At 44.4% G+C, this 27,955-nt stretch overlaps 1 protein-coding gene and 1 long non-coding RNA gene across 2 annotated transcripts in view; one reads left to right on the top strand and one right to left on the bottom strand.

The window, feature by feature from the left end:
- Positions 1-27,955, bottom strand: part of LOC126542979 (diacylglycerol kinase delta) — a 430,642-nt gene that overhangs the window by 92,087 nt on the left and 310,600 nt on the right. The window contains exons 6-13 of the mRNA XM_050190110.3: positions 22,958-23,090; positions 18,515-18,621; positions 17,906-18,034; positions 13,846-14,007; positions 10,519-10,676; positions 8,821-9,069; positions 4,860-4,920; positions 4,121-4,215 (exon numbers count right to left, since the gene is read on the bottom strand). Of these exons, the coding sequence (XP_050046067.1) occupies positions 4,121-4,215; positions 4,860-4,920; positions 8,821-9,069; positions 10,519-10,676; positions 13,846-14,007; positions 17,906-18,034; positions 18,515-18,621; positions 22,958-23,090 (1,094 nt within the window). The remainder of the gene's footprint in view (positions 1-4,120; positions 4,216-4,859; positions 4,921-8,820; positions 9,070-10,518; positions 10,677-13,845; positions 14,008-17,905; positions 18,035-18,514; positions 18,622-22,957; positions 23,091-27,955) is intronic.
- LOC129387862 (uncharacterized) lies at positions 13,974-15,060 on the top strand. Its single transcript, XR_008615014.1, has 2 exons — positions 13,974-14,051; positions 14,712-15,060. It is a non-coding gene; the product is annotated as an uncharacterized lncRNA (long non-coding RNA).

The following is a 27,955-nucleotide window of genomic DNA, read 5'->3' on the forward strand; positions in this document are numbered from 1 at the left end:
TTGTGGCACACGGCTGGTGACACAATTGGCATCAAAGAAGTTCATTGAATAGCATCACCTACTCAATCGCACATACCCAGTGATCCAAGATGGTATGGTGGTTGGCTTCGAACCCAGTACTATCCGCACAAAAGCCCAGTGCTCTACCCATTAGACCGTGGACTTCCTACACTGGGAATTCCATGGTCTAATGGGTAGCATATCCTGTAGCCTGCTACTCTGCTACGCTAGCAAGGCAGCAGGCTACAGATATTACCTCAGGCCAACCTCTCTGCATTTCCTCAATAAATTCTCTCCTCTCTCCACACGATATATGAAGACGACGTCACCATATGGTGCATCGGTGGCAGCGACGAACGTTTACAGGATGCACTTCAAGAAGCCATCCAGGTCACAGAAGACTACCTGAGACCAAACGGCCTCTGATGCTTGCTGCAGAAATCAGAGCTACTGCTGTAGAGGCCCAAGCGCAAGGACCCCAAACTGAAAGGTTGGAGGCCTGTAGAGGACATCGGCATCACTCTAAAAATAAGTGAGGGATGTCACATCCCCAGGGTGGACTCTTTCCGGGTTCTGGGTATGATAATTGAATCAAACGGCTCCAATGACCAGACGATACTGAAGCTCACCAAGAAAACGGGCAATGCCATCAGGTTGATAAGAAGGGTTACCAACTGGCAGCAAGGACTCAGCGAGGACAACCTCGTCCGGTTCGTTCATGCTTTCGTGATGCGCCACTTTGCCTACATCACGGCCATGCACAACTGGCAGCGGTTGGAAAGGGACAAGCTGAACGCGTTGATAAAAAAGGCAGTCAAGAGAGCCCTCGGGCTTCCTATGTACACGAGCTCGCAGCGAATGCTCCACCTCAGCATGCACAACATGCTAGAAAAGATAGCGGAATCACAGGAGAGGGCCCAGTTTACCAGACTGTCTACGAAGTTCCCCCAAGGGAGATCGAGGCCCGTTTCTGTAGCGTACCTCAAGAACAGAAAGAGCGCATTGCCGTTGCCCCCATTCCTCGGAATGTCCACCCCGAGTACAATGTGGGCAGACAAAGGGCTAGGGCTAAAGTCCTCCTGGAAGAGGCCAGTGCACGCACCCAAAGTTGCTGTTTTGTCGATGCAGCCCGGTACTTTGACGGAAAGGCATTCGCTACAGTCAGCGTCGATCAAGACAGGAAAATAATAAACTCCTCAAAGGTCCGAGGTTGTGGAACAGGCCGCAATAGTGTTGGCCCGGCTAGACAACGGGAGAACAACGATATACAGTGACTCGAAATCGGCGGTCCGAGCATTCGCCAAGGGCACCGTCTCGAAACCGGTCTTGCGGATCCTATGGGACAAGGAACTCAAGCAACACGCCATCGTCTGGTTCGCTCCTCACATGGGACAGATCAAGGGCACCCTGTCGTACCTCAACGAGTCGGCCCACAGAGCTACATGAGGAGTTGTCGACCGCATAGCTATCGGGTGACGCGGCGCTGAGGTTCCGAACAATAGAGATCCCCCTGCCTCGTACAATGAACTCACGAAGTACTTTTATCTGGGGAGGCGGAAGTGCCCGCCGCCGCACAGTAAATTGAACAGGCCTCAGGCATTGACACTGAGACTTTTGCAAGTCAGGGTATACCTTAGCCCTGCCCTCTTACACTGGATCTATCCCGAAATTCAAACGTCAAACACTTGCACTCTTTGCTCAGACTTTACCAACTTAGATCATACGCTCTGGCGGTGCCGTGCGTTACGGGGCGACGAAGATGTTACGTCGTCCAAGTGGGAGGCTGCCCTACATAGTCCCGATTTTGAATCCCAACTATGAGATTCCCAACTGAATCCCAACAATTTTGAATCCCAATAGTTGGTATTCCTATGGAATCCCAACTATGGGCAGTCCAATGGACCCGCGAAGCGGCGGAGAAGCATGGTCTTTCTGTCCCAACATGGGAGCAGCCCGCTACATGCTAGTCCCGATGAACCTTATTAAAGTTTTTCCATCCATCCATCCATCCATCTCTCTCAGTGACCCAAGTTGTCAGGGAAACAGTACAGGCCGGCAAGGCAGGCAGGCAGGCGAAGAGACAGACGGATGGACAGACAGACAGCCTCTGGATTAGCATTCTTAAGTACCTTAAGAATGCTAATCACATTAAGACACATTGTGCCCTTCATTTTTGGTTATGCCATTGCCCTCTGGTCCTTTAAGAAGAGAATGCGCTTCTCAAATGCATAGGGCACATTGTGGTTGTTTATGCACATCACAAATAGAAGCACTGTACAGCATAGAATAATGCAAAGCTTGGCAGATGTGTTGTGGTGTCAATGTAAAAAATGAGCATGGGACAGGGGCACATGGGATAGGAGTGCTTGAAGCAATATTCTGCAATTAAATTCATCACAAGCCTGCTTATTAGCAATGATATGTAGCCATTATCATAGTGTACAGCAGCATGATGCCACATGCTCTTGTGTATGATAGTAGTTTCATGTCTGTATCAGCTGCAATCTGTGCGAGTGGAGCAGGCTGCAGAACTCAATAGCTTTCATTGTCTCCCTGTCTACACCACTATATCACGAACTATAATTTTCATAGTTGAAGCACACTGCAGTATAGAGTATGGGAACGTTCAACCCTCACACATCCCCTGATGTTGTTTTCCCTGCATGACTCTCACATCTCCTGCAATCAGGATTCCCTGCGTAGCTAAGTGCCGGCGTAGTCAGTGTGGTTGCAGAGTACGAGAGATGGTGCGAATGTTGTGCTGCTAAAGCCATCTAGTGACAGGGTTACTCGGGTGCAAAACAGAGTAGCCTGATCCTCTTTGGCTTGGGGTCTGCTACCTGCATGGACATTTCGCAGACTCACCAGCCATTCGCGGGACCATCCTGCAAAAGGCTTATGAGCAGGGCACCGAAATGGACGAACGTGATCGTTCGAATGCACCACCGTTCGCATGACCGTACATGCTAAGAATTAGGCATTGGTGTCCAGCATGGAAGTGAACATGTTCACTTGCTATCCGGTCTTGGTGAGTCGGACTTCCTTGATTTGTCATACACCCATTGGCACGTTCTGTCGGTAATAATTTGGCTGGCTAGATTGGTGTATAAAAGGTGCAATAAATGCCCTTGTGATTGTCTGCACTACGGTATTCTCGTTTCTTTGTCCCAAGGTCACATTTGAGACCCACAAGGGAGATATCACAGAATGGCGACACATCAAATGCAACATAGCCGTGACATAACTACCCTGCAAATGCCAGCGAAATCATGTAAACTGGGTCCTATCCAGTATTAAAGTGGCATTAAGTTTTTCTCTAACCCTTTTATCAGATGTTTAAGATTTACAAGATAAAGGTTGCGATAATTAAATGCAGCATGTGTATGCAACATGGCTCAAGTGTTTGAGCCAAATAATACGAGCATACATGACCTACAGTCTGTGTGAAACGTCCTTTCTTGACTTGATCATGTTGGTCAGGCGGTCACAAACATAGAGCTTAATTTCTTAAACCAAGGGTACTAATACAAATAACTACAAGCCTGGGAAAACCCTAGACATGCCGAGAATTATTCCAGAAAGAATTGTGTACAATAATTCCTTACATAAGTCACATAAACCCTTCAGGCACCGTGCTTAAGTATACTAGTCTGGCCACAGAAGCCCAGTGCAAAAAGCCCGCACTTTTTATGACCAATACAGAAAGTCAATAACTTTTACTGAGGTAGAAATTCAAGAACTTCTTATGAGTTCCGATTAAGAGGACTTCGATAACAATTATTAGATGACTTCAAAGGGCAGACAGCATTAAAGAGGCCATGTTGCCAGACAAACACTAATTATTCTTATGAATTAACTTCAGGAATTTTAGGTATGAATGTTTGTAAGAGGTTCAGGAGCACATCACCAATAAATAGCACAATAATTGACTGCTGATGTGTTTCTTAGAGAGAAACTTAATTTGTTGCATTTAGGAAAAACATATGGCACCCAAAGGGTTAATAGAAAGTGCTGCTAATAAATAGAATAAGACTGCTTGTAATGTCAAGCAACAATAAAATGTTAAACCAATACCACTAGAAGAACAAAGTTACACAGTGATTGAGGAAGTTATTCTCACTTTGCTGATGAGATCACCACTGAATGCTGATCAGAGTGAAGTATCTGTGAAAGATGAGCAACCACAGAGTCTTCATAGACAGCGATTTGGTCATACTGAAAGAAAAACAAGCAGAAGAGGCACTCAATGTCTGTACATGCTTGCTGTTATATGGAGATTTTGACAGCAACCTGCCTGAAACTTGTTTGCTGGATATAATAAAGTGTAACCAGACAGTGCATTGTATGCTCCCTTTATTGTGTAATGGTTATACAATATACTCAAAGCTGAAGTAAACTTTAGATGCTTAGTCTGCTGGATATTATTCTTCATGAGCTGCAAGAAAAAGCCTTTCCCACAAATATCTGATCAACCAAGTTCTTTTCCAACTCCACTCAACTTTTACCAGCCAGTTTTCTAAGGTTACCACTTCCTAATACCATGCAGCCATAAACAAGATACACAAAAGCAAATTATTTATTTGTAATGTGCATAATGCTCATAAGCCAGACAACGTGGCAATGTGCAACCAAAATGTAGCTTCCATACTGCGGGTAAAAAGCACCGCATAAAGGTAAAAGTGGATGAACTGCACCGAAGTAACTGAATGAATAAACGATTGCTAGTGGAAAAGAAAAGAAGAATGCAAGTGGTGCTGACAATTTCATATTTTAAAAAACTTGTGAGAATATTTTTGCAAAAAAGTTCCTTAAGTAAATCTCAGAAATACCGTCAATAATACAAGAAAATGTAAACATACTGGCATGGAAATCTTTCTGGAAGGTAGTGGCATGGTCCCTTCGTAAGTCATTATGCTCCACCTAGACAAAAATCAAGCTCATGGTCATATGCAGCACATTATACAGTAATTAAATTCACCAGTATTAATTAACTCTGCTTCTTCAGGTTAGAAGAAGGAAAAAAACTTGTAAAAAAATCAGATCTTAATTGCCTCTAAGAAACTTACCACTGCTCATGTTAGAATCATCTGTCATAAACAAGCATTGAAGGCATGAAGGCAGGCCTCATTGCACAACGACCAGTTGCCTATACATTCTTTATTACACCTTGAACCTAAACAGATATCTAAATTTTGACATGCCTTCAGTTACCACACAAATAAAACAGCTCTTTGGAGCTGCTTATAATCAGAGCTTGCTTTGGCACAGTGTCAGACTGCGGTCCACGCATGCTCAGAGTTTGTACCATTGCTATCATCTTCTCGGTTGTCAAAATTCAAGTATATATTCCAGAACTCATTGGAACTGCTTTACACATCACATTGAATGTCTAAAGAGCTTCATCAGCTTACATATTTCCACCGTCTCCTCTCACGATGTGGATAGAATAAGACATTGCTCATGAAGGATCCTATTTTCATAGAGTTCAGCAGCCAACAGCAACACAGAAAAATAGGGGGGGGGGGGAATTTAATAAAGTGTCATATCAGTCAGGGTGGTATAGCTCACCACTGTTTCAGCTCATTATGTTGAAGTCTGGAAGAAGTTTGTTACTTCCAGGAAATGAAGGGCCTGTAGATTGCATTTGACTAAATGCCTTTTTGTTTTGTAGTGGCACTCTATTTCCTTAGATGCCTTAAAGCTATGAAACTTTAGTAACATCATGTTGCGAGAGGTACCGGGATCGATACCCAGCACCTCCACCAGATATGTTACGTAGGAAGACGCAGACGAAAAGCTATATACAAGTATATTTACAAGAAGATACGCCGCGCTTGGCCAAGAGGCAACAGCCCGTGCTAGCCTCTCATCATCGTCATCGTCTTCACACTACTCGCCTCTTCGTGATCGCAAATACTGTTCCGTAGCAATATGTAATATGACAAATTTGTGTTGATGAGCTCGGTTAGTCACCCATACAGAAAGCATTACCGTATTTACTCACTTAATGATCACACTTTTTTGTCAAAAAAGGTGACGAAAATTCAGGGGTGTGATTATTACGCGGGTAAAATTTTCTGCGAAAAGAAAACGTCTTTTTTTTTCATCCCGCATTTGCTGTGGGATGACAACAGGTCAACAAATCGACGGCTGCCGCTGTAACAGTGTGGGACACGAAAACAAAAATGGCGGCCGGCGGAGCAAACCGAATGCGCCGAATGCGATTTTTTTTCTTCTCATGAGTATATCACAGGCATTGAAACAATTTCTTCCGCATCAGCAATGAATAATATTGTTACTATCGGCAAGTTTGTGGCAATAATGTAACCATGACCACATTGAAGAGACAGAAACAGAGATGGGCGCTCTTTGACAGAAACCCATGGCGGGCACGCTGCGGAAACTGCGGCATCTGTCTTCACGACCATCTAAATATGGCACACTTCCGCTATGGGTGGGCAAATATCTCAGCTGTGTTACAAGCGTCGGCGTATGAATAGTGTACACTTCTAAAGTATCAGTGTAAACGTGGCCACTATTGTTGCCGCTCGCAATTTGTTGCATGCCAAGTGCAGACAAGAAGAATCAAAAGGCACCTTATTTGTTGTTGTTGTTCACAACCATTATAAAGCCTACAAATAATAAAGTCAAGGCAAGTTTGGTTGTAGTTTTTTTTTTTTTTTTTCATGGAAGTGTGGAAAGTGATGAAAGGAATGAAATGGGTCATCTGCTTAAGAATGTTCGGTGCGTGCAGTTTGCATAGCATTCGACTGCATTTGACAGACAGTAAGCGCGATCGTCATTAGCTAGACTTGGCACACCACATATCACTGCGGCAAGTTCGGGGTGCGATCACTACATGGGAAGAAAAAAAATCTAATTCTGACGACAAAATTCATGGGTGCGATCATTATGCGAGTGCGATCATTATGCAAGTAAATACAGTAATCATGTTGGTCTACATAACATACAACAAAGGAGAAAACTAGTGCTAAGTAAATAGGACATTGTACAGTTAAACCTCAACATAACGAAGCCGGTAAAATCAGAAATTTGCTTCGTTATATCGAAATTTTGTTATAGTGAAATTTGACCTTTTATGCAAATAAGCACAGTCGCCGATCGATTTTTCTTACATGGAAAGGGGCTGCAGAATTTACCGAATTATCGAACAATTGAAAAAAAATACTAATTTCAATGAGAAAACAATTCATGTTGATAAACTTTATAGTTGACGACGAATGATACGGTTTCATGCGACATAACGTCGACGACATTTTCACATTGGCAGTACGAATTAAGCGAAATGCTTTCCCTTGCACTGATAGCCCGCGGCTGATAGCATTGCCTGCACTGGGACGACGCTATCAGGAAAAGCGCCGGCAGTGGGGAGCGAATGCTTTGTCTGCCTCTCACTCCAAAACACCACCGAAACTCGAGATTATGCAACCTCCAGTACTAAATGCCTGGGAAGACAGTTTACATAGTGCCACGCTGCCTTGGCGTGCCCACTCTTTGCATACGCGGCAGACTACCTCTAAAGCAGGGTGCGTGGCTGTGTAGCCTCTCACCCTCGCACACTTTCATTCGCACCTAAAGCACACCATGGGTGGGGCTCGATAGGATCTTACGACACTTAGACTTCATACAGAACATGGTGCAGCCCCACTTCGGTGGTCACTCTCTTTGCACTGTGCGCAGTTTGAGAGATGTATTTACAAGCAGCCGCTTGTAAATCATTCATTCAGCCATCTGCATCCGTGGCAGTTTCCATTTATTGTCTCGGTATTCCTTTGCGGCGGCAGTGAAATTTAGTTATATTGAAATCGCACACAAACACACTTTGTTATATTGCAGTTTTAAATACATGATGTCCTATGGACAAGACATTATGAAAAGTTAAATACTTCGTTATAACGATAATTTCGTTATACTGAAGTTCATTATATCATGGTTTAACTGTATTGCAATAATGCAAAATATCTACATGGCATGTAAAACAGCAGAAAAGCAAAGTCATGACGGCTGATGTCTTTTGGGATATGAAAACATACGCAAGTGCCATTCTGATACAGATAAAATAGCTTGGTGCTTGAGCATCTTTGAGCTAAAACCAAATTGTGCTGTACTTCCGGCCCTCCCTCAGAAGTTTCTATGACACAAAACTGTTCAGTCCAACATTCTTTGTCTGAATTGTGCAGTCGTAGCCGCAACAAGACACTCTCTCGAGTTTCAGCTAAAGTACCCATCTTAAAGGAGTCGAGCAGTAGATTCTTTTCTGGCGAAGATACTCACAGCATGTGAATACAAATACCCGTCACAAAAGCAAAACTGAAATGTTAACATTACTAAATCTTTTGTGGTCGGCGTCTGTCTTCACATTTTTTCATGTTTTGTCCAGACCAGGGTTTTATAATACTCTCGATTTCAGATTCCCAGTATGATGACAAGAGCTGAGCTGTGCTCCAAGACACCTATGATAAGGCTTTAAGTCATGTCTTATTGAAAAATTGAATGTGTGTGTTTTTACACTACAAAGCCATCTTGTTATGAAAGGTGCTGTAGTGAGGGGAGCTATGTATTAATTCTGGTGACTTGAGGTTCTTATATGTCCTGGATACATGAGCCTTTTTGGATTATGTCCCCTGCATAATGCAGTGGCTGCAGCCAGAGATTCAAGCCTGTTACCTCATGCTAGATGTGTCTTATGGCCCAGCTGATGCCACATACAGCACCGGCTTGATGAAATGAAGTGGAATCATTTGCACTATAGATCGGTGTGGTATGCCCAGCCGTCAGTACTGCAGGCTCAGAACTCACCGGTCAAGGAGCCGTGGGGCTGCACGGGTGTACTTCTCAAGCAGCTGCGGTAACTGTGCATCGTCATCACAGACCGATCCCCATCCCAGCACACGTGCCAGGTCGTTTCCCGTACCCAGTGGCAGCACGCCCGTCTGGCATTGCCGGTGCAGTGACAGCCGGTCCATCTCACTCAGCACCCAGCTCACGCTGCCGTCTCCCGCACACACAAGCACCCGCAGGGGCACAAATGCCCGAAACATGCGCAGCCTGCAACCACATGTGACTGCATTGGCGGTGCTTTGTGAAGCAATGACACTGCAAGGTCTGACATCAACCGCAAATAATTTGAATGACAGCGTTTGATGTACAGTGGAACCTCGTTCATACGTTTTGGAAGGAACCACAAGAAAAAACGTACTAACCAGGAAAACGTACGATTAATAGGTCAGAACTTTTTCGGTACAGTTCATTTACACATGGAGCCTTTCCTTTCTTTCTTTCTTTATTTTAAGAGTCTGCCACAAGGCATATGGGAAATAAACTAAATAAAAGCTTGTAACTCTGCATCATGCAGGAACTGCAGCAATGTCTCTGCAAAAACGAGAGTGCACTATTGAGTCAAAGCATTTGGTTTCTGATCTGAGGACCACAGGGTGAGACAGGCAGTGATATTGTGTATGTCACATAAGGTTTGTTCGATTCCAAAAAAGGTGCACGGCACCAGAAACGAAAAGGTGCAGGTGGTGCCAGTTATGGGTGGGCCAGGCTGCACCCACTCGCTGCAAGGTTCAAGGTTGCATTGCATCGCGGCGGCACCTTGCCTTGCACCCCATTCAATCGAGCGCGGGAGTGCAGGGTGCACCTCTGCACCTTGGCGAATCTACTGCTTCGGTGCAGTGCACTGTGAATAGGTGCAGAAGGTGCAGAGAAACTTGGCTGACTCAAATAGACCCATAGGTAAGCAGGTTGGATCAGAATGAGAACCAAGCACGGTGATCACACGATGCAAGCCTGACCATGCATCTGCTTACAGCCACGCTTAAAGCTCCATGCTTTACTCGAGCCTCCTTATAATAGTGTTTTACTTCAGTGCTGTTTGTACTTGAGCACTGCAGCAAAGTTTGAGGCTATACAACACTTTTGTGAACAAAACAGATGAGGCAGTGTTGTTAGATCAGGAGTCTCAAGGGTGCAGTAGTGCAAACGGCCTGCGAAGCTTGATGAGCCACAGCTTCCTAAGCCTCCATCATGTGATTTGACAGCCCTCGTTCTTCTCCTGGGGACTTATTCTTGGACAAAGGCATAGTATCTGAGCTTAATTCAGCTATGCGGGATGCATTTGATATATTCACGATAGGTCACCTAATTCTTTGTACTGCCGCGTACACGCATCCCTGCTTCCCACTTGTCTTGATACATGTGACACATTCACATGATCTCTTGTATTACTCCTGTACTGCACCGCACCTTCACTGCTCTGTTTGTGGGTTGCGTCTGCTATTTGCTAATTATCACTCATTAAAACACTCTGTACACATAATCAGACAGTCTCTGCACAAACTTGTCATCCCCTGTGCATTAGTTCCATCTCTTTATCTACTCCCATTCACCTCCAGCGTACATATATGTTCGAGCATGATATTATAGAGATAGCCTGGTTCAAAGCTCAAAACTGCTTAGTGCAGTAAAAGTGTTTATATTGTATTTTCTGTGTACCCAAGGCTGGGACCTCCATTCATGAGATCGAAGACTTGAGCTGGATTGAGAAGCTGCTTGAAGCGTCGGATGAACCGGACTCCTTGGTTGTCACCAGACTTGGAGTTGACAAATACCAGCAAGGGTGTACTGCCTGGCTGGCCCTGCTGAGATGGATCCTGGTAAACAACGCATGTATTAGGAGCACTGAAAGACACACTGCAGTTAGGCAGGCTACAACATATACACAACATTTATTATGGAACTCGCTACCATTTGTTTTAAAATTAACAACACTACATTCATTTATTACAGAATTCAAAAAGTTTTTTTTTTTGAACCAACCAAGCCTTACAAAACATTTTTTTTTGTATATGCCACATAATGCATGCGTTTGCATTTTCATTGGTTAATACTGAAGTTTATATCATGCTTAATAATCACGTAAGCGGATTTTCTGTTCAATTTGTTCATGTTTCCATATGTTGCTTAATTTATTTAATTCGTGTTCTACTGTTTTCATAATTGCTGCCTTTCTAATTCGTTTTTATAGTTGTATCTATTACTGTCGCTGCGTTAAGTTTACTTTTCCTTTCGTATATATCATGTACAGGAGGTCCCAATTCAGTCTCCGACTCTGGGACCTCCTCCTGTATATTACATGTTGTAATAACTTCGTATGTAGCAATACAATTTGATTCTGATTCTGATTCTGAACTGCCTTCAATAGGAGTTGGTGGAAGCTCCGGAGCATACTGTAAGCAAGCATGGCAAACCTAGATTTTTACAGATGACAACATACAGCTGTTCCCTGTGATTGTGCTTCAGTGTAGTTAACCATGACTGAAGGCTGCTATTTTGCAATAAACACACCAGTGCAACTATACCCAGCTGGCCATGGCAGCTGACTATTGCAAGGTGCAGTTGTTGCTCCTTCTGCAATCTTAACTGGGAACAACATGATGCAATCATCCTTTTTGTTGCTAGCTTAGCACAGGACATGGGTTGCTAAACTGCTGAAATGTTTAGTTCTATAAATGCAAGTCAATATTATGCAGTCAAGCTATCACCTTGCCATCCCATCAGCACGGTACCACAAAATTTAATACTTCACATTGCTACAGTCAACTATACTTATCAATCACTAAATTGGCAACTAAGTCTTTCATGTGAAAGTACAGTGAGTGGGCAAGGAAGAGAGGCAGGCATACGGGCATACGCCTCGTTCTACTTCCTTCTTCTGCAGATCTTAACTGTTCTGGGCACATGTTCATCTGTCACTGCCTGGCATCATGCCAACACTACCGTTTCGTCACCGTGGTTTACTGCGCCTCCTTCCAACAAGACCATCGACACGTCACAGAGTGTGGGACCTGTTTTTCTCACCTGTGTGATGTCATCCCCCACATCATAGGCTCACCCTGAGGATACAAAAGTCTGTGCTGTGAAATGATTTGTTGGTAGGCAAGGAAGAGTGGCAGGCATGTGGACGCTTTTTGCCCTGTTCTGCTTCCTTCTCATCTTCTGCAGGTTGATGATTATCGCCTCCTTATACCCTAGACATACTATAAATGTTTGTATGCTGCTTCTTCCTTGCTCAGAAGTGTTGTTCCATACTGCCTGTGACTGTCTACATGTTTTCAAATTGTTATTGTTAGCAGGCGACATTGAATTAAACCCAGGGCCAACTGACACCTCAGAAATCCTTGCTGCTACTTCCCCGCTATCTGCAAAGTCGGATGATCGTCATGATGAGCTATTAGAGAATTTTAGTGCGTCCGGTATTCCAGCAAGCGCGGGCAGTTTGCCGGTTGAGCGGGGGTATAAACCTGAGCGGCCAGATTGGTGGCACCAGCTGGTGGTACAAAGCTTGACCGCACAAACACAAAGCCAATTACTATATTCTGCTTAGCTGCTGGTGTAAATTTTCGACAGCGGCGTAATCATGTTCACTATTACGCTGCTGCCGAAAATTTGCATCAGCAGCGAAGCAGGATATAGTTGGTTACTGCAATTTTAACTCTGTGTTTGTCTGATTGAACTCTACGCCACCAGGCGGCTGCACCGCTCCGGCCGCTCATGTTTACACAGCCACACATCCGACAATCTGGCCAAACTGCCCACGTTTGCAGGAATAGCGGACACGCTAAAAGTCTCTATTGTCAGCTCGTTCCCAGGTTAAAGCCAATCAGCAGCAATTAGAAGAAACAGTTTTTGATTTGGCTACCAGACTATCCGCTGTTGAGTCCCTGGTTGATTCATTAGGCACACAAGAAAATGTACGTGACCATAGTAGCACTGTAACTGAGGCTTTACGTGAAGAATCGTCCGCCATAAATGCACGGTAAGATGATCTCAAAGATGGATCACGGCGGGAAAATCTGATCTCTTACAGCATAAAAGACAGCAGTGACAAAAACTGGTCCCAGTCAGAAAACCATGTTTGGGATATTCTTCATGATGTTCTAAGCCTTTCAATACCTGATGAAAGCATACGCCGTGCTCGCAGGTTAGGCTCGTACACGGAAGAGAAATTTATGCAGACCGGTTATTGTTGGCTCCTGCTTTCACCTTGTTCTCGTTTTGCTCATCGTCTTGAATTTCCATCTCCCGCCCTCCCCGTGTTTTCCCTGTATACATATCTTGGCATTCATATAACAAATAATCTCTCATAGAAAATGCATGCTGACCTCATATCTAATAATGCTAATTGCATGCTTGGATTCTTTCGCAGTCATTTTTCGTCTGCCACCGTGCTTGCAAAACTTCATCTTTATAAAGCCCTAACAAGGCCCAAACTAGAATATGCACACACGGTTTGGCACTCCAGTCATTTAATGTAATCACAGGCTATTGAATTTATACAGAACCATGCCACCAGCTTTATTCTGTCTAACTACTCAAGAACTGCAAGCGTGTCTTGTATGAAAATTATTCTTAATCTTCCCGACCTTGTTCTCCGCCGCAAGTACTTTAGGCTTTGTCTGTTTCATAAAATTTACAATAACACCACTCTTATCAATCAATTGCTTTTTCCTCTGTCCTACTCGTCATCCCGCATCGACCATCAGTTTAAGGTAGGGATTTCGTTATGCCATACCGACACTCGCCTAAATTTGTTTGTCCCTCGCACCTGCAATAAATGGAACCGCCTCCCTGCCTCCATCACCACCATAATCAACACTGACAACTTCAAAAAGTGTGCCTAAGATTTTGTATGCTGCTCCTCTCTGTAATGCCCTCAGGCCTTCCGAGTATAAAAATAAATGAGTGAATGAATGAATGAATGAATGAATGAATGAATGAATGAATGAATGAATGTGTAATCTTTACAAAAACTTTCCTTACTGTGGCTGCTCCCATGCTGCCCCGACGAGTGGGCACCACTGCTTCCCACGGCTCATCAGACCCAGCGCCAGTGCTGTATAGTGCCGTTGGGGGAATCACCGAAGCCCTACAGACACCAAGAGGGCACTGCACGGGGCATTGGGACCTGCAGGCCGAATGCACCTGCAGTGCACATGGGTCACAACAACGCAGAATGTGATATCAAGGTGAAAACCAGAACGCATATGACAAATAAAGTTTACAGTCACTTCAGCATATGCTAAAGAGGATGAAGGCGAAAGCCTGCGTACTCACAAGACATTCATTAACTTACTTGAAATTATCATTCGAATGTGTTGTTACTTCCTATTACTTGTTTTCTCCTATCAAAGGTTGTGCATTCGAGTGCCTTAGTTAACTCTAACTTAATTACCTGTGCCTTAATTAACTGTGTCCTAATTAACACCACTGGTCAACGATACCGATGGTGAATTTTTCGTCTCATGAGCCATTTAAAGCTTTCGCCTTAACAGATATGCATGACTATGTGTGCCATGGTTGTGCATTAAGGTTATTCATTTTGCTTTGGTTTGCAGAGCAGTTATGAGCTAGAAAACAAGCTGATCATGTTCAGTGATATGTTTGTCAATCATTGGTTTAAGCAAACCACAATGTAAAATAAAGACACTAGCAAAGTATACCTGGGAATGAAACCGACTACAGACCATTTTATCGGCGAGGAGAAACGTAGCCTCGAACCAGTGCACCTCATTGCTCTCCTCCTCGTACTGGTACTGTTTTCTCACAGCAGTGCTTGCAATGGTAGTGGTTTAAATGCGAATTAGTGCAATTATAACGTGTTTTGTCTGTGATTTCTGTGATGTCAGATGACTCAAGGTCGCTGGGCTACCACTCTGCTGTATTCGGCTGCAAAAATAACTTTTGGAAGCAAGTGCGAAGTGCATCTTCAGCAGCGGCGACTTCATGGACACCGCCGTTGCGATAGCAGAGAAGCGTCTGCTTTGTATTGCCAGCATAGACAGAAAGGACTTGATGTCATAGAGTGCATGTTCGGGATGTTTTGTTCCCAAGGAGTGCTCAGCAACAAATTCGGAATTCGACACCCATGATCAAACTGTGGTATGAAAGAAAGGCGCATATTTGAGTCGGTCAACCATTGCGAATGAATGATGTTAACTATTTCTTCGTGCACAAACATTAAAATTATTCTGCTCAGATGTGTTTTCAGATTATTGCACTTAGAAACCAACGTTCTGGTGGAAGTTGACTGAGGACGTATTATGAAAACAATACGTGCCAACTAAGAAATGAAGGTGTGTTCTTTTCCATTCTGTAACCAAAGCCATGCCTACCGTGTGCTACGGGCTCTCTCGAATGGTGTGTAGTAGAAAAATGAGTGAAAGGGTCCATTTCCATCATGGTGTTCACAACATAGCACGAGGTACTTCTTCAGGACATTTCTTCAGATTCTTAGCATTGTCCAGGAGATACCAGGAGTTCTTCAGGAAGCACTGGAGCTTTCTCAATGTCTTCAAGTAGTACTGGGGGCTTTTCTGAAGGTAATATGGGAATCTTGAGGTGTAGAGCCAAGAACTAATCACTGCTGTTTACAATACAGTTAAACCTCGATATAACAAACTTCAATATAACGAAATTCTCGATATAACAAAGTATTTAACTTTTCACAACCTCTTGTTCATAAACACCATGTATTTAGAACCTCACTATAATGAAGTGTGTTTGTATGCGATTTCAATATAACGAAATTTCACTTCCTCTGCAAGGGAATGCCGAGATAATAAATGTAAACTTCCACCAACGCAGATGGTCAAATGACTGAATTACAAGCAACTGCTTGTAAATGCATCTCTTAAATTGCGTGCGGCATGACAAGAGCGACCATCAGCATCATGTTCCATATGAAGTCCATGTGCGATACACTCTTAAAAAAGATTACACCCTTTGGGGCTTACCTCGTCCGACAACAATAATCGTCATCTGTCTTGCCCGCGTTTCCTTTCTTTAATGCTGTGAGCCCAGTACTTCCCAGTCACAAACGGCTTGCGCGTCATCAGTGTGACACAGCATTCTTAACAGGAAAGTAGCGTGCGCCGAATTTTCAAGAAAGGAAACGCAAGCACGGCAGATGACAATTATTGTTGTGGGACAAATATACAAACCAAAGGGTGCAACCGTTTTAAGAGTGTAAGATCCTATCACACCCCGTGCACTTGTATTGTGCTTTAGGTGCGAGTGAAAGTGTGCGAAGGTGAGACAAGAAAGATGGTGACTTCACAAGTGCCGCTTTCCTGCAAGAGCAAAGAGGAACAGGCCGGGAGAGGAGGGTAAGCTCGTGGAAACGCGATCAAGCGCGCGCGAAGGGTGGTTTCGGGGGGGGGCTAAGTTGACGCACATCGCTATTTCTGGCGCGCGTCTCAACCATGGCTGTGCATGGCTGTAAGCACGGCTGAGCGCATACGCAGCCACGCACCCTGCTTCAGAGGTAATCTGCAGTGTGTGCAAAGAGTGGGTGTGCCAAACCGGCGTGGCATCATGTAAGCTGTTTTCTCGTGCATTTACTGTCAGAGGTTATGTAATCTTGAGTTTCGGTGACCCGTTGGAGAGAGAGGCAGCTGAAGCATTTGCTCTCCGTTTCCGGCGCTTTTCATGATAGCGTCGTCCCAGAGTGGGCGACGCTATGAGCCGAAAATTCCGAAACAATTCCAAAAATTCTGCGACACTTTTCCGTGTAAGAAAAATCTATTGCCGACTGTACTTATTGGCATAAAAAGTCAAATTTTAATGCAAATAAATTTCGATATAACGAAGCAAATTGCCCATTTTACCTACTTTGTTATATAGAGGTTTCACTGTAATTGAGTCGAGGGGATGAAAGAGTCATTAGAGCATCAGACTTTTTTTTTACTTGTTGCTCTTGAGCAATAGCAGGCAAAGAGAACGGTCAGCAACATGATAAATCCATGCTAGCCTCCATGCTAGCCTCCATGCTAGCCTCCATGCTTTACTTTATATGCAAGAATGTCCCAGTGTCTAAAGACCCAGTGTAACTTCTCTTTGCACAAACATGTATGAAGACTGAGTGTGGTCACAGAAGAGTTTGATAGCTAGCAATCAAGTGGCCTAAAGTGAAATTTTGCTGGTCTGCACTAGCTTACTCCAACTAAATATCACATGTATTTATTTCTGCACAACTTTGAAGTTATGTGGCCCCATATAACATTGAAACAATCCCTCCCACCAACTCTAAAAGTAGACTGATCAATGGCTTTGTGCTACTGCCAACTTTACTAGTGACCAAATGGCTTCAGACATAAGTAATTCATTTAGAGGCAACCAAAAGAAAAGAGTCCAAAGTAACCAGGGGCTTGCAGTGAATGCCCCCTGCAGGATTAAGGTCCCTGCCAGTGATCTCCAATTATACTTCTCTCTTGTGCCAACTCTACGCTACACCTAAATATTTCCCAGTCTCAACTGTTACTATTAATAAACTGCCAGTTATCTGCTGTGTGCAATACATGAACTGCCAACCTTTTTGTTTCTCTTAATCTTGACTACAATACAGATCAGTTACCTGTGCTTGCACTCTAACGTATGCTGCCCTCTTCCTGTATCCTAAGATTACAATGCCCATCTTTTTTTGCTCCATTGCTTGTTATGCAAGTCTCTGGCTCCATTTCAAGTTAGGCAGAGCTCCATAACTTAGCACTGGCATAATGATACAGCGATTAGTACAAGCTTTGTTTTTGGGGGTATCAGCTGGTTGCCGCATTTGCCCCACAGCTCTTACACCCTAGCTGCACTGTAATGAGGCAGAATGAGCAATTTGTGTACACTGAGAAAAAGGCGAAGACAAGGCTAAGCTGTTGTGTGACACAACCAGAAGCAAACAGTGACTCACACACAGTGTGCATGCAGAGGTATGATCATGTTTCTTCAAATTTGTCTCTGATAAACGCGGAGGAAAATACAGGACAATGACTGCACACGATTAAGCACAAAACTAAGCCAGCACTATGAGGAGTTGAGAAAGGCTGCCTACCGTCGCTCTGCACCAAAGACATCGCCAATCCTGAAGCCTGAGAACGCTGCCGCAAGTTTTGTCGCAGACACAGCATTTTGCGCTGACAGGCAGGTTGCCCTCCATCCATTGATGGGGCATGGTCAGGCTCTGGGTGTTGAAACACAGGGTATGAGTGCTTCACACACAGTGCGAATAAAAACTAAACTTGCAGCTTTTTTTCAGCACTAAAGAAGGTGCTGACTGTGCACTCTTTTTTTTTCTTACTTTGTATGTATGAAAGGTGCTTAAGATGTTTCAACTGTGGAACAAACAAAACAACTAAGAGCTAGCGAAGACCAATTAATTTAGTCTTCGCTTCCACTATAATTCATGTGCATACCCTTCAACCATCTCCAGGCACCTGCTGGCTGTCACAACAGATTACCATGATGCTGTCATGATAAAAAGCATGCGTGCACTAAGATAGCAAAAGAACAGGTATAATAATTTTACTGATGCATGCATACAGATCTTGAGAAATCAGAGGGATAAGAAGAATAGTGTACTACAGTAGTAGTAGTACATTTGCTTCCTTCAGGAACCCTTTATCAACAATCCCTAAGCCTCAATATTAGACCAAGAGCTCACCCCATCCTCGTCTTCAATAATGTCTTTTCCTACAGATGATAATGTTGTCCACTTGCAGTTGTTTGGAGACTTGAGCGCACACTTTTTGTGTGCCTTGAACTTGCAAACTATACAGAGAAAGATTACATCAGTTATGTGATGAACTTAAGTAAATGCATACTTAGGGTTAAGTGTTTTAAGATCACACCAAAAGAAAGAAAATAAAAATGAAGAATGTATGTTAAATTTTTTTTTTGTGTGGGAGCGAATTCAGTTTTATCTAAGAATGGTCAGAGAAAGCAAATTTACTAGAGAGCTAAGAACGAGATTGCTGCAGATCTGCGACCCCGCATGTGCTCCAATGCAAGGAGTTGGGAGAGGTCAAGCTCATGCATCTGCAATTCTCTCTCTCTCTCTCTCTCTCTCTCTCTTGTTTTTTGTTTTATTTTGTTTTGTTTGCCTGTCTCTGATGAAAATCAGAAGCAAAAAGGGAATGAAGGTCACAGAACGGCCGGGAGAACCCCGACTCGGGTTGCTGCAGTCTCTGTCCTGCTACCACTGCAATGAAATAACTAATCAAATTCAGTGATGGTAACATGTAATCATGCATGCCTTCTATTTTTAAAGGGGTCCTGAACCACATTTCATTGAAGCTGAGAAATGGATCTGAAGTTAAACTATTTCAGAACTGCTTTGCAGCAAAAAGGAGTTCAATGAGTTCAGCAGAAGTGGAGTCATTAGCAATTAAAGATCATGTTTAATCCAATTCACGGTACTCCTGCTCCTTCTTCAATGCCTTACACTGGAAAGGCTACGGTGGAGCGGGGCATGCCCACAACACTCCACCTACTGAACACTGTGGCACACAGTTTAAACTTGATTTTGGATGTTCACGTAGATGCCACTATTTCCAATTTATGCGACTATGACGCACCAAACACAGTTGCCCTCAGCAATACTGAGCAAGCCACAGTGCACACAGTGAGCTACAGCAAGCTACAGCAAGCTACAGCGAGCAGGCTCATTGCGTAACCTTGCCGCACTCATGATATCTGTGCTATGTAGCAGACCGAAGCTATGTGCAACTGTAGTGTGTACGTGCCGCGTTTGCTTTGTGCACAACAGGGATGGAGTGTACACTCGCGGTCATGTGCTCCAGTCTGGCCATGCTACGGGGTGTGGACTGACTTAGTCCTGCACTAGCTTGACCTAAGGATAGCAGCCACATCCAACCTATGCATTTTCAGCGCTGTCAATAGCTCAGTATAAAGCAATGTCTGCCAAGCCGTCTAGCCAGGTGCGGCCAGGAGTGAGTGTGCTCGCAAGCATATGTTTGGTCTGACCTTAAGTTTCATGTGGTTCGAGGCCAGTTGAGTATTCAAAACTAGTTGAAATTAGTGAGACTGAACGACTAGGAAACTGATTTGTACGTCAGCCAAAGTTTATTCCTATGTGGGCAGCCACGGATGAGCATGAGCAGACAATGTTTGGCTTCTTCTGGAAGTATGTATTTCTTAATAAAATTTGAAACACAGATTTTTACTTACTGGTCCAAACACCATTCTTTATGGACATCAGCTATAAGCTGAAAGAAGTCGTCTATGGGAATCTTGCATATGACGACATATGCAAGCTGCTGGCAGCTTAGAAGTGGGTGAGGAAGAAGGCCTTGTTTGAAAAGAGTGTTGGAGGAAATTGTGACTTTGCACTCCGTTTGTGAGCTCCACACATCACACAGGCTGCAAAATTTGGCTGAGATGTTCACAGCAGAGTATGCTATCTGTAGACTATGTCTCTTTCATTTCACCAAGCCTGAGAGATGGTTCAGCACCCCTTTAATGTGATCAGCGGTCTTGGGATGCTTCACACACTTCTGACATCAGAATGACACGTTTGGAGATATGTGCCACCAAACTCGCCATAAAAAGAAACTGTTATGCGTACTTTTTCAACAAAATGCTCTTTTATGCATTGAAGCACAAAAGTAAGTGAAATGCCCATGTATTTTGTCCCACACTTGGGGGAACATCTTGAAACTGGTGTTATCTTGGAGGTTCATTTCAAGTGGATATGTCTTGCAAACTCACCAACTGGAATTCGTAACTTGCAATATGTGCAATAAAGCAATTAAGTTAATTAAGAATTTTTCTTTATTAGTAGAATATGTGTTTCGATTTCTCGTGTTAGTAATGTTCGCCTTTTCAAATAATCGAACTCAAGGACAAGAATTATGCTATCTACCACAGGCAATTTTTTAAAATTCTGAGAAACCTTAAAATGAGCAGCCCGTAGTCTGCTTCCTGAAAACTTTGTTATTCCGTGCAACAGATGCATGTACACTGTTGAGAAGCAGGACGTGCAGTCCTGGCATAAGAAAGAATTAGTGCATCGGACAAGTGCATAGAAAAGGAAAGAAACGATACGGTTGATGTTCAAAATTTGCCACCATACAAGTCAGTGAAGGGTCATGTATACAAATATTTTAACAGAAAGACAACACAAATTCTGGGCAAAAAAAAAAAAAACGGAAAAAATTATGCCATATTTCGGGACTATAAAAACGAAAATGCTGAAGCCTATGTATGTTCTATGCTATCTCCTCATTTCAAAGTAGCACTAAATATTTAAAGAAACCCTAAATTCCAAGAACTGTAGGGCTTAGAGAGAATGAGACATGCTCAACAGACAACCAAACAGTATTTCTCTGGAGTGATGGAAAGTTTTGACAAAACACGTGGCAGTTAAAGGGAAGGAGTCATTTTATACTGTATAATGCAGATCTTAGTCTTTTACAAACCACAAGATATTGTACAATATATATTTATATGGGCTCTTTCGAAACTGTTTCTCATTGTTTTAAAACCAAAACAATGGCATCAGCAAATATAACAGATCACAATTTCAGCATAAAATTCTGTACTGTCATCGACCAAAAAAAGAATTCCAAAAATACTTTTTGCCATCGCTATGGATACCTTGCTGTATATTTGAAGAATTACAATGAAAGAAGTAATATTAGTAAAGATCTTGTACAGGCATTCTTTAATTTCTACAGAAAAGTGGCACTAATTTTGCCTTGGACGAGGGATAGTTGGTAGTTAGCAGAGAAATAAATTCATGTTAAATTGGATAATAACTGCATTTATCTTGCAATCTGCAGTTCTTTTTCCTATTTATAGCATTAAGCTTTGTTTACCTCTGCTTATACTGAGTGTCATTCTCTCATTTCAGGACTATTTTGCCTGGCGTGACCAAAAGGTGTTTTTAGACCTTTAGCTGGCAATCCCTTAGCCTGTACTTCTTTCTTCGTAACTTAAACACATCTTTTAATTCCATAAAAGTGCCAGCATTAGTTTGAAATTTTATTTTGTTCTCTCAGTGCCAGTCTTGTGCATTCAATTTTATTAACATCAGGGTGCGAGAATGAAATATTTTTCGCTCTGGTTTCAGTTTTGTTCCACTGAAAAAGGTTCCGTTCCAGTTCTGCTCTGGAACAACAACAACAACAAAAACATCCGTGACAGTTCATAACAGTTTTTGTTGGCGTGCAAAAATTTTAGAAGCAAATTAACAATAAGAAGAATATTTGTTTTCCTCACTAAGTGAATTATGAATTATGAGATCATGCTCAGTGCTTTGAGTCAAGGCACTGTTCCGATAAAACAAACTGAAATGGACATGAACGAACAATAAACCTTCGGTAACAAAGCGTTGTACCCGTGAGAAATGAAACGATAAGCTCTTCAGCGCGCAAGCCCTGGGCTTCGCTACAATGCCGATTTGCTAGTGCACCGAGCAGCAGGCTTAGATTAGCGAAGCGTTCGAGTGGATACGAGCTTACACGGATCCCTGGGACACACGCTGATTCTGATGTTGCCTGACGTCAGTTGTTTCGGATTGCTGACTTTCCCTTTGTAACAAAAACCAATGAGGAATATTTTGGTTTCACTCAGGAACAAAATAATAAATAATGTTTTGGTTACGTTTTCGTTTCGGCCAAAAATATCATTTTGTTTTGTTTTTCATTTTCCTTCCGTTCCGACACACTGATTAACATCAAGCTTTTGTGCTTTGTCTCATTTTCCTCACATTGCAATTATTTATCAGCTCAACCTGGAGTAGGACGTGGAAAGCCAAACTGGGTGACTTATCTGACTTATCTGCTAAGATGTGGCTGCATAAAAGGATCCTTCATAACAGACCCATATTGTGGCTCATCTCACTACAAGCTCCTCAGAAGGCTTGACACCGCTCACTACTTTCCCTCTCCATCATCACAGATATTTATGGCGGCACCACTGGATGACAATTAATTGTTTTAGTGGCACTGCTCAGATTTGTTGCCTGTGGTTCTGGCTGCATTTCGTATTTGACTCATTGTATGCATGAAGTGGCTATAAAAGTGCACAGAACAACATGTAATAAAGCTCACGTGAGCAAGCTAATGCAGCGGTGGCTGCTCACCTTCGCAGGAGAGGCCATGGGAAGTCACACCTGACAGGGCCTCCTTGCAAACATTGCAATAGGTGGGACGTGCATGAGACGTCACGTACCAGTTGTGCTGCCCAGACAGAAAATCCTGCTGGTGTTCTGTGCCCTGCATGCAAGACAAATGCAAAGCAAATGAAGGCTAGCCACACACAGAAGTCTTGCGGAGGACTTGGAATTTTGGTTTCTTGAACTGCACCTAGCTGCTACTTTCTTGCCTCAGAAATGTCATTGTGGTAAACCTATGCACATTTTCTTGCAACAAGGTGTGCATGCGGACAGGTTGCAATTGTATATGAAAATTTTCCACTTAAGTATTTTTTACAACTTTCCATCACCAAATCACAGGCATGCAGGACAGCAAAAATCTATGGCTGTGTAGTGGTGCTGGGTGAAAAATTTCATGCTTGGTTTTGTTAAACTATAAAGATCACACCATCAGATGCATGGCCTCCGAGATTTGCTCGCACTGGCAGGTTTGGCTCCAGCCGTGCCATTTGCACAAGAGAGTGCAAGTTCAGAGTGGTGGGTGTGGCTTGGTGAGAAAAACAGGATCTTGCACTGCTATATGATCCCTTACTATTAGAAAATTATGACCAAAGGTGTATGAGGGGCAAAACGCATGCTGACAGCTATTTATTCATAAATGTGTCTTTTTTATTGTGCTCACGTACTCCCACTAAATTCATGTGGGTATGCAGAAGTAATATATATCTGCAACAGTTCGCCATAACACAGGTAGAAAGTATGAACTGCCACCAACTAGACCCTATCATCGACCTTTTGAACACGATATCTAGTGTTGACTTTGTCAGGAAACAAACAAACCTAACTCGCAGGACTAAGTGTGCCAGTCCAAATGCAAACATTCAAGGTAAAGAGTCACTGACAGAGCAAACACAATGAATGTTTCAGCTAAGGTACAGCAAGCTTTAACAAAGGTTTCATTGCAGATTAAAGAAAAGCCATGAATGCTGCGGCGCACGTGTGCATGCCATTGACTGCTGCGTACTGCAGCAGTTTCATGGCTGGACGGTACGACAAATTGTGCACGAAGCATGAATATATAAATTATGCAATTATTTACTCGTTTATTAATATAATGCAGTTGGTGCCGAAGCAGCCAATATTATTATTATGAATAGCATTATTGAAATGTTATTACACGACTACAAAAATCTGCATGTCTCATGCCATCCGCATGTCTGTCTGCTTACAGCATGTTTATTTTATTTATTTTAAGAAAATATATTTATTTATGAATAACTTACAAGCCTTCAGGAAGGTACTGGGTAAGGGAAGAACTATGGTTACATCAACGTAATACAAGTATTATTCGACAAGGCCGGCAAAAAAAAAATGCATCAACGTAACAAAAGCTTTATTTGCTTAACATAAAAGCGTGCAAGATCAATACAGTAAATACAAAATGTACAACTGAAATGAAAACTAAGAACAGGAAGATCCAAGTGCACACAGTGAGAACCTAGTAAATATTCCACGAATATCATCGCACTACAGTGTAGGTGTACAACGGGTCAATTGCCATATGAATTGCTGACCGACCACAATGCAAAGCGCAAAAGAAAGAAAGACGGAGTGTCCCCATAATTGCTATCGCAATAAAACTTGTGCTTTACGTGCGCGCCGGCAGTGCGCTCCGTAGGGAGTGAGATATGTAATGGCGGACGTAGTAGCAGACGACGCGGTCGCTCCCACCCTCTGGGCGTCTTGTGCTGGAGTTTGAGGTATAGTAGCGGCGCCTGGTGGCGGCGTGGGAAACGACATCTGGGTCGTACCAGCTTGGGTCGTATTGAGCCCTGGATGTGGCGAAGCACGTTTCTAGGCCGAGTTTTGCGTCGATTCGCACTTTTTTCTGCCCTGTTGCGAGTGCGAAAAGGCTCGGCACTTCTCACAGACCACGCCGACCACGCTGCGAGCTGGCCGCAGCCTATAGTTCAACGAAAACGGACTATCCGTATGCTGTGGGACGTAATGCTGGAGGCAGAAGGAATCGGCGACGCCGATCCGGAGGGACCTAGCTCAGCATCGAAAAAGCGTCACCGTCGATACTGCTGCGTCGTGGGCTGCCATGAACAAGAAGGCCTGAATCCCAACATCCGATTCTATCGTTTCCCTTCAAGGCCTCACGAAGCGGAGCGTCGGGCGCGCTGGATGATTAATTGCAGTTCGTCGCGCTGGGTAAGCGAAACTTCGCGCCATGCTGACTGCTTCACCTGTCTTGAAGCTTGCTTGATTATCTGCGTTATAAAATTCGGTCTTTTGCATCTGCAGTCCCGACGGCAGACCGACATAGTAGCAAGCATGGCTGGTGATTCACGATTCGAAACCCGGCCACAGCGACAGTTAACAATTCGACCGATGCGAAGTGGTGAAGTGACCAGGTGTGTGCAAATGACCACAAATGGCCGGGCTGATTCGGTGACAATTCACTACCTCACTACGAGCAGCACAGGTTAGAGAGTTAAATGTGCTCATACTTGAGCTCAAGCCAGCATGTTGAGGCAGCGCAGCAAGGTAGTATTGATTACAGCAGATCGATGTTCGAGCGCTGCAGTCATTAAAAGCTAAATCAAGCCAGCAGCGCACGAGCTCGCGCTGCAGCGCGATTCGCACGTACGTGCGAGCTCATATGCATTGCATCAGTTGTTGCCAGTTACTAAAAGGGACAGATGGCCGCTACTACAACGCAGGCATAACTACTTGTTTAGCGGCATGCAGTCAACAAAGACTGCAGGAGGCCCGCCGTTTCGCGGCATGTCGAAAGACCGCTGCCGTCGCGGCGCGTACGATCGTGCGCTCGAGCAGTTCGTACATCGCGGCATGCTGAAAGACCGCTGCCGTCGCGGCGCGTACCGTCGTGTGCTCGGGCAGTTCCGTATACATGATGCTTGCTTATCGCTGCTGTGGATTCATCTATAGCAAGCATTTCCTCGCGTTTGTGCGCCTGAATCTAGCAGCGTGCAAACCTGATGTTCCACTTCGTACGCGATTCGCTTCACTTGCGATTGACACCGCGCTAAAACTTAGCCGCTTAATTCTTGAACGGCGTACACGTATTCGGCACTGGATAATTTCTTGCCTTTACGCAGCGTGCCACCCCTGAAAAAATCTTCGGCGCCCGATATTCGCTGCAGGCCGTCATACAACACAACCGAAAGTGGCGGGTCCATATTGTAAACGTGCTTTCCGAAGCAGACGACCAAGCTTGGTACGACCCATTTTAGGACAGAGGGCGCTTTTTAGCACCTTTTCCGCAGCGCCCCCTGGGCAATGCAAGAGCCCCCTAGGGAGCGGCGGCGAAGGCAAGGCCATTCGCACCCGTCTCCTGGCGCGCTAAGGCGCGTTTTCCCGCTACAAGCGCTGGCGTGGCTCAGTGGTAGAGTAGCTGACTCTCTCGCGCAGCGGGCCTGGGTTTGATCCGGGCGGCAGCTGGGAATTTTTATTGCGAAAGCAATACTGCTCGTACTTTCGACCCATCGGTGGTCGTGGCACCTCCTTACACAGCTGTGCGTCACGTGACCGTGTGACGTCACGCCAGACCGAGAGACGGGGCCCCAGCTCGCGGCATCGATGGTGGAGGCGAAGCCTTGCGCGTCGCTGCTGCGGCGCTACCGAGAGAGGGCGCTCGCTCGTGTGACGTCACGCCAGACCGAGAGACGGGGCCCCAGCTCGCGGCATCGATGGTGGAGGCGAAGCCTTGCGCGCCGCTGCTGCGGCGCTACTGAGAGAGGGCGCTCGCTGGTGTGACGTCACGCTAGGAGGATAAATAGGGCTACAGCTCGGCTCCTAGCAGTGGTCGGCGCGCTGCCTTGCGCTATGTCGGATGATGTATGGCCATAAGTTTAACAAAGGGCAACCATGTCCACACCATCAGTTGAACCAAGGCGCAGCCAAGGGTATTGCTTTCGCAATCTTCCAAGCTTAACCAAGCTAAGCCTTCAGCCAATTTTTTGTCTCATTCCTGGCAGCCTTCTCATTCCGATCGTATCAAGAGATTGATACGACCGGATCCATTACGGGCATGAGGCAGATTAAAGAGCTGTAAAAAAATTCAAGAATGAAAAGCATGTATACCATAACTGAGTAACTCAAGCAGGCTAGGTGACTGCTTATCACCGTCCTGTTTCAAAGGGGATAGATCATCATAAACCAATATGCTGACGCTTACTAACTCCGTTATCACTCAGGAATTATTGGAGGCTCCAGCACCGCAGTAATGCGGGTGCAAGTTCTCGACCTGCGAGCAAGACGAATGTGGTTCTCTTGTGGAACACATCCCGCCCATCTCTGCGCTTTTCAGGGCTTCTCACTGCACTTGTATGGTATACCACCCGCCTACATCGCGGTGATGGATGAACATCCCGAGGTCCCTCCCGGTTCCTGTTCAACCATGGACATCGCTTCGAGGAAGCGAGGAAATACACCGAGCGATAGCGAGGACACAGAGCTGTACTCCGCATCAGGTGACGAGTCTTCGGAAGGCAGCTTTCGACCTGTCCTGTACCGCAACGCCAACCGAAGAATTATCAACGCATCTTCGGCGTCAAATTCGACCACTGTGAAAACTGCGCCTCAACAATGGCCTCACTCCATGCTGTTTGTGCCACAGAACGCTACTCACAACCTACGCGTCCTCAAAAGGTAAGCACTCTCCGTGTATCTAGAAAACACCGTGCCGAACGAGATCAAGGATGTCAGCATACACACTAGGAGAAACATCCTGGCAATCGATGTGATGAACCCCAGCGCGATGAACACACTACAACATGCTGCGAGATTTTCGATTCCTCCATGGTGCCTCGCTCAGCCAAAGATCAACCTGACAATACCTGGCATCACGAAAAAAGCTGATCTATCATCACCGGCCCTTAAACAGCTCACGTTACTACTTTTGTACAAGAACTACCGTGACTTTACGCATATCTACACTGTTGGATCTGTCCTGCCAAA

Source organism: Dermacentor andersoni, chromosome 2 (assembly GCF_023375885.2).
Source record: "Dermacentor andersoni chromosome 2, qqDerAnde1_hic_scaffold, whole genome shotgun sequence".
Taxonomy (NCBI): Eukaryota; Metazoa; Arthropoda; class Arachnida; order Ixodida; family Ixodidae; genus Dermacentor; species Dermacentor andersoni.